General features: G+C 42.6%; 1 protein-coding gene across 1 annotated transcript; it reads left to right on the forward strand.

Annotated features, from left to right (window-relative positions):
- The first annotated feature begins 1,361 nt into the window (after nucleotides 1-1,361).
- On the forward strand, nucleotides 1,362-6,721 carry LOC104350230 (ovomucoid). Its single transcript, XM_009955997.2, has 8 exons — nucleotides 1,362-1,481; nucleotides 2,496-2,515; nucleotides 3,296-3,432; nucleotides 3,936-3,993; nucleotides 4,278-4,414; nucleotides 4,992-5,055; nucleotides 6,065-6,174; nucleotides 6,676-6,721. Exons 1-8 carry the CDS (start codon nucleotides 1,427-1,429, stop codon nucleotides 6,719-6,721), a joined length of 627 nt encoding a protein of 208 aa, XP_009954299.1. The 5' UTR covers nucleotides 1,362-1,426.

A 6,721-nucleotide genomic window follows, 5' to 3' on the forward strand; every position in this document is an offset into this window, starting at 1 on the left:
CTATATATCCATACAGCTATGCTGCGGCCTTCGTAACATGCCAGTGACCAGCACAGGTGGCTCCACATGCTATACAATTTATCAGAGTACACCCTTAGACCACTATGATATATCAAAGACCAACACAATTGCTTGGACTAACTTTCAGTTATTTCAGCTGAATTTCCCTTGATTAATGGGTGGTGCCTTGTTTGTCTGACGGAGCACCTGTAAAGCATCTTTTGCTCTGCAAGCTCCCATGGTGCTGAAGTCTATCCTAAGCCAAACGCTTAGCTCCCATGACCAAGAAAACACAGGTATACTTGCCATTTTGGACATGTGAAAGGGATCGTGGTAAAAATCTTCAGTTAAAGGCAGAACCCACCCCTGCAAAATTACACCTACTAAACAGCAGAGGTCCAGACCTCATCCTAGGAAGGAACAATTTGGAGATGGCACAAAGTGTGGAGGTGCAAGACAGATTTGAAAATGAGGACAAGGTCTATGTTTTAAGTATCATTTTCTAAAATGTCTGTAGGGGGAAAGGACCTACTGTACTTTAAAGTGTAGTTGGTGCTATGTAAATAGGTCCCCAAACCTTCAGTGTCTTTTGTTCTTAAGATGGCTTGTCGGAACACTTTGAATCGGTCAGTGGTTTAACAGTGACTAGGTCTGTAAATAAGTGCTCCCTGCTGGTAAGGTTCAAGTGACATTTTTAGTGGCATTTGGCAGAATTTAACTTGCTTTCAAGTCTGCTATTGAGCTCTTCTATTCCCAGGCAGTGAAACTGTCAAGAAGCTCTTTCTTTTATCGAACCAGTGCTAAATACTATTAGTTTCACAAGTTAGACACAGTCTGGCAGACTCACCCAACAAAGCTTAACCAGTTCTGCTGATGGCAAAGCCACACCTGACCTGTGTTCATACCTAGTTGTGAATATCTGGGAATGCAGCGAAAAAAACCACCTAAAATCAGAAAAGAAAGCAGGGACTCAGCCTGATCTGCAAACAGGGTAGTACTGCATGCTCTGCCTAAGCCCCTGGTGGGAGATGTTGTTCTGCAGAGACAAATGAAAGACTTGCTGTTTTCTCCCTTCAATATTTTGTGCACCTTACATTTCTACTAAAATCCTAAAGATGTTTCTTTTGTCTAAGAGGCTGTTTGTTTGGTTTGGACCACTGAGAACATGTGATGCTTGTCTCAAGCTATTAACCAAATGTCCAGCCAAAATCAATTGCCTAGCAGATACAGACCATTACCTGAAAGTCAAGACCTCAATAAATATTACCAGCCTCATTGTACTAGTGACAGATTCTGCTGGTTGTTTTATGTTACAGTTTAACAGTTTAGACATTGCATTTGTATATATTTGCCGTCAGCCTTGGAGAGACCATCTCACGAGCAGAGCAGGAGCTGGCAGCCTGCAGACTCACGAAATCCTTCCACCATGACCATGACAGGTGTTCTTGTGCTCCTCTCCTTTGCGCTTTGCTGCTTCCCAGGTGAGTAGCTCTCAAGGTGCCCCAGAGGCTTCATGTCTGAGTCCTGGCTATCTTTAAAAGGATAAGATAGTGGCTTCAAAGGGATAAAATCTTCTACAAAGAGCTAGGTTGCCTTGGTACATTGGAATAGCATAGGATGCAAGAGCAGAATTCAGGACAATCTTAAATGAATCACTGTTGTAGCTGATTGTCTGTCATAAATACAAATAACTGCAAGTGAAGTTCTATGCTGGTAACCAGTGCTGTCACACCTTTCACACTGCTGTTTTAACACTGTTACACTGCTTACTTTTGTTGTATTTGTCCGTTTGCTTCCATATATATCCAGTTGTACTTGAAACAAGTCCATAACGAGGTGGTCAGACCTCCAGTAAGTAATCAGGAAAATATCATAATGGCACAAGCAAGTTCTTTGCAGGAGCCTGGCAATTTTCCTGGAATGCCTTTGCTGCTAATGGAGAAACAGGAGATGAAACCAAGCCAGAGTCTGATGTTTTCACTGCATATTTACATCTGATGAAATTACAATGTCAAAGATAATTTTTTTTTCACACTCAGCTTCTTTAGAATTGCATATTCCAGACGATAGATGCTGTATGTATTTGCTTGTCCTGTAGGTGACTATTTGCATTTGCATTTATCTTGCATGTATTGCCTTGGGTTTCTTTTCAGATATGTAACAGCAGCTCTTTAGGGTCAAAACGGATATGTGAAAAGATAAGGAAGGGAAATCTATTCTATTTTCAATTAATAAGTCTACCTATCTCAAAACCAAAAAAAAAAAAATCTATTCAAAGACTTGTTTTGTCACAGCCAGTGATAAGCAATGCTATTATATTTATCAACATAGAAAAAAAAATCATACATAGTTTATTTAGTTCAGGAAACCAATCACTGGAAATCATTTCGTTTGGTCCTGTTTATAGGAATTTTACATCTAGATTTCCAGCTTTGACTGAGGTCTTATCATATTGGCTTTTTTTTCACACTTTCTGCCCCTCTTTTCTTTTCCAGATGCTGCCTTTGGGGTTGAGGTGAGTGGAAGATTCTTTCTGTCACTTGTCTGAGATGTGTGGTCTAATAACGACATAACCATAAGAATGGAAAAAACCTCAGATCTGTAGGTTCTTAGCTGTTTTTCACCTAGTGTGAAATTAGTGTGATTGTAATCAGATTCTACAATGTAAAACGTTAAATCATACTGTTCTTGGCTCTACATTTAAGCTATATGTTAATAATATAGTAATAGTAACAATCCAGAATTTTTGGATTAGTTGATTTTTCACCAACTTTAAACTGGTCTAAACTTTAAGCTGGTCTGTAAACTGATAGCAACAGACTGTGGTATCAGAACCTACCCGAAGGCAGGCTACTGAAAGAACAAAATATTATGAGACAGTCCAGCTTCCACACACCAGGTTACTAGTCTAAAAAAGACTTTAAAAAAGCCATTAGTCTGAAAAAAACAAACAAAAAAAAAAGTTGAGAAAGAAAGAATAACAGAAGTGCCCTGGAAGGGGCCATGAGAACATAGGAACAAGGGACCAATGTAAAATGATGCCAAGTGAGCATGAGAGACCACCACTGATTAACCCTGTCTGGGGAGCTGCATGCCCTCTCCTTCTCCTTTTCTGCTCTGTGAGGAGGTCTCTGCAGGACGGATTCACCCTTACCAGATTGACCCACCGGCACAAGTTTGTGCTGTGGTAGTGAAAAACCCACTACATCTTGCATCTGGTCACCGTCTCGTGCAAAATGAGAGCTGTGAATGTAAAATCTGTTCTCCACCCTGTTGCTGTACGTTCCTTTGGCAGGTGGACTGCAGTACGTATCCCAACACTACAAATGAGGAAGGCAAAGAGGTGTTGCTCTGCACCAAAGATCTCAACCCTATCTGTGGTACCGATGGAGTCACCTACAGCAATGAGTGCCTGCTCTGTGCCTACAACATGTATGTATTGCATAGGAGATCTCAGGCAGCAATGCTTAGGACTCCTGGCAGCACCACTTTTCAAGAAATATGTCACCTCTGTTAATTCTTTCAAAATGAGCTTGGGTATCACTGTGCGGCACTCCGTTGCCTAGACATCTCTTTAGTCACCGTGTCTCTCTTTTGCTAGCGTAATTTATTTAGATTTTTCTTCTCCAGCTCAAGGATCAGCTAGATGACAGCCCCTAGGGCACATCTCGTCACAGCAAAGCAGAGCAAAAGGATGGAGAGATGGTCTGCTCTGAACTGCCCAAAATGGTCCTAAAGCTCTTGGGGTCTTGACATACCTGCCAGCCACCCAGTGCTAGCTGGTCAGGGAGGATAGTACTACCTTCTCAAAAAATATATAGAAGCCTCACTGATGAAGAGTCAGCTTTCCATTGTATTAATTACGTATTTCCAGCACCTATAATGTAGCAAGATGTCTTTGCTGGATTTCCTAACATTTGTCTTTCCCTCTCCAGAGAATATGGAACCAGTATCGGCAAAGACCACGATGGAGAATGCAAGGAAGTTGTCCCTGTAAGTAAAACCAAAGGCAAAACCAGTGGCATGTCCTGCTTCTGAGTGGCCAAAGCTGCTTATTGACTCCCCCAAGAAACAATTCAAGAAAATAAGAGGACATATGAGATGTCAGAATCTTGCATTGGTCATCCTCAAGTGAACTTTCATCATAGTGAGACACAAAAAAAGCATTTTTTCTGCTGTGGTGGTATCCTAGGTAGACAAACTGACATACAGACCAGACCTACTTGCTTCCTATAAGTAAGCCTTCACCAGTGCTTCATTGTGTGTTCCCTCAATAGGTGGACTGCAGTAGATATCCCAACATAACAAATGAGGAAGGCAAAGTGGTGTTGCTCTGCACCAAAGACCTCAGCCCTGTCTGTGGGACCGATGGGGTCACCTACGACAACGAGTGCCTGCTCTGTTCCCGTAACGTGTGAGTACTGCATGTGCAGAGCTCTCCTGTGAGGGACTTAGTGCTTAGCACTCCTGGCAGCTGCTCTTCTGAATATCAGGACTTCTACCAAGGCTTTTTCTGCAAGATGATTGGACTTTGACTCTCCTCTTTCCCTGTTAACTAGACCCTGTTTTCCTTTGTGAATAGAAGGAAATCTGTGCCTTTGAACTCCAGAGAGAAGGAGAGGGCTGGGTGGGGATCTAACACAGGACAGAATGCTTTTCTTAACTAAGCTAAAAGGGTCTATGTGGCACATGCTGCTTTGCAGAGGACAGCAACTAACTTAAGGCGAATCTACATTGTCACACAACCTAGTTTCCCATTCACCCCGGCACCATGGACTCTCCTTTGTCCTCTCATCACGCTATAAAACAGCACTCTGGCAGGCTGTGACACCACCTGAGCTGATATCTAGAGCCATGTGGACACAACCTTAGCTGGGTGTCTTCTGTATCCCATATGTTGTACCTGAGGCTGATCAGCATTGCTGGGACGTGGTGTTCAGCAGAGCAGGTTGCTCACAGTGCTCCCTAACATGAGTCTCTTCCCTTCCCAGAGAGTCTGGAACCAGTGTTGGCAAGAAGTACGACGGTGAATGTAGTAGGAGGGAAACTGTTACAGTAAGTGAACTGCCTGATGAGGGACTGGCTTTCGGTCAGGGGAAGCACTGCCAGTGTCTGCAGCAGACCACAGATTAGCAGCATCCTGCAGGAGTATAACCGCTGCTGTGCTGTGCACAGGGAAGATTTTGCATTCTCCACATGTAATACACATTATACACACTAATGTCAGGGAAGGAAGAGGGTCACAGCACAGGAAGGGATCAGCAAAAAGAGTAATAGCAGAAATAATCCATCAGGGAGAACTGAGAATAAGAACAGAGAATGGCTTTTGGGGTCAGACCAATGATCCATCAAGCCCATGATGGCTTGATGCAGAGCCTGCTCTTAGCAGGGGTTGTTAACGATTGTGTAGGAGAGAGTAAGAGTAGAGCTGAGTATGTATGGGACTTCTACTCTTCCAGCCTCCAATATTTTCAGGTGATGGACCTCAGCTAGGTTCGATTTCTGTGTAGTCAGTAAGCCTCAACAGATTTCTCCATGAAACTCCTCAGCGTCTTCCTGGACCCGTGGACATTTTTTGCACTATGATACCTCTCAGCAAGTGTAGCACCCATGGCACAAAGAAACAGAATCGCACTCTCACAGTATGTAGCTAAGCGCTGATCTTCCTGTTTGAAGACTATGGGAGATATGTACAGGCATCCGCACCTACACTTCTCCAGACACCAGTGTTTTTCCATTTAATTTCTTGGCCAGGCTGGCAACATGGTGCAATGTGATCACAAGCATGGCACATTCACCGAGTGAACAGCTGCTGCTTAGAAATGCTGTGGTCAGGTTATGATATGCATCTTGTCAAACAGGAAATTATGATCTATTTTTATATTATTAAATTCTTCTGGCACAGGAGAAACAGGCACCTCAGTTTATATCAGATTCTGCAAGGAAGTTAATTACTTTTAGTTAGATCATTATCATTAGCACTGCAGCTGTAGCTAGGGGTTCAAGCCCTTCTGCTCTTGACTCCTTCATATCCTTCACATTAGACTTTTTTTTTTTTTTGCAGGTTGACTGCAGTGACTACCCTAAACCTGTCTGCACACTTGAGTACAAGCCTCTCTGTGGCTCTGACAGCAAAACATACGGCAATAAGTGTGAATTCTGCAACGCAGTCGTGTATGTACAAACATGGATCACATTCGTGTTATCAGTTGCCTCCTATAGGCACAAGTTTGCACAGTTGCCACTTCCTTGTTTGCTGGCCAGTGTTGATCAGGGATTTGAGGCAGGAGAGAATACCAGCCATCATGCCAACTGTTCTTTTTTTTTTTTTTTTTTCTTCCTTTTTCATTAGTTATATGGAGATCTATGTCTGGTTTGTTAGTGCGAATGGTTTGAAGACTATTAACCTTAATGGAATTTTTCTTGCATGTGCAAAGAAAAGGAAATTTGAAGTTTCATTATAATTTCCCCCCAAATACTTTCAGTCTTAAGAATGGGTTAAATGATTTTGCTCATCTCTTAATAATCAAACAGCTAAAGGGACTCTGAGTCCGCAAGTTCTTCGGCTCTGGGGCAGGATCCTATCTGACGCCTTCACTAGAAGTCAAGCAAAAGGACAGCTTATAGCAGGAAGAACTCTGTGTCTAATCCATTTTTTCTTCTCCTCAATTTCAGGGACAGCAATGGGACTCTCACTTTAAGCCATTTTGGAAAATGCTGA

The sequence above is a fragment of the Leptosomus discolor genome, chromosome 10 (assembly GCF_034619465.1).
Source record: "Leptosomus discolor isolate bLepDis1 chromosome 10, bLepDis1.hap2, whole genome shotgun sequence".
Classification (NCBI taxonomy): Eukaryota; Metazoa; Chordata; class Aves; order Leptosomiformes; family Leptosomidae; genus Leptosomus; species Leptosomus discolor.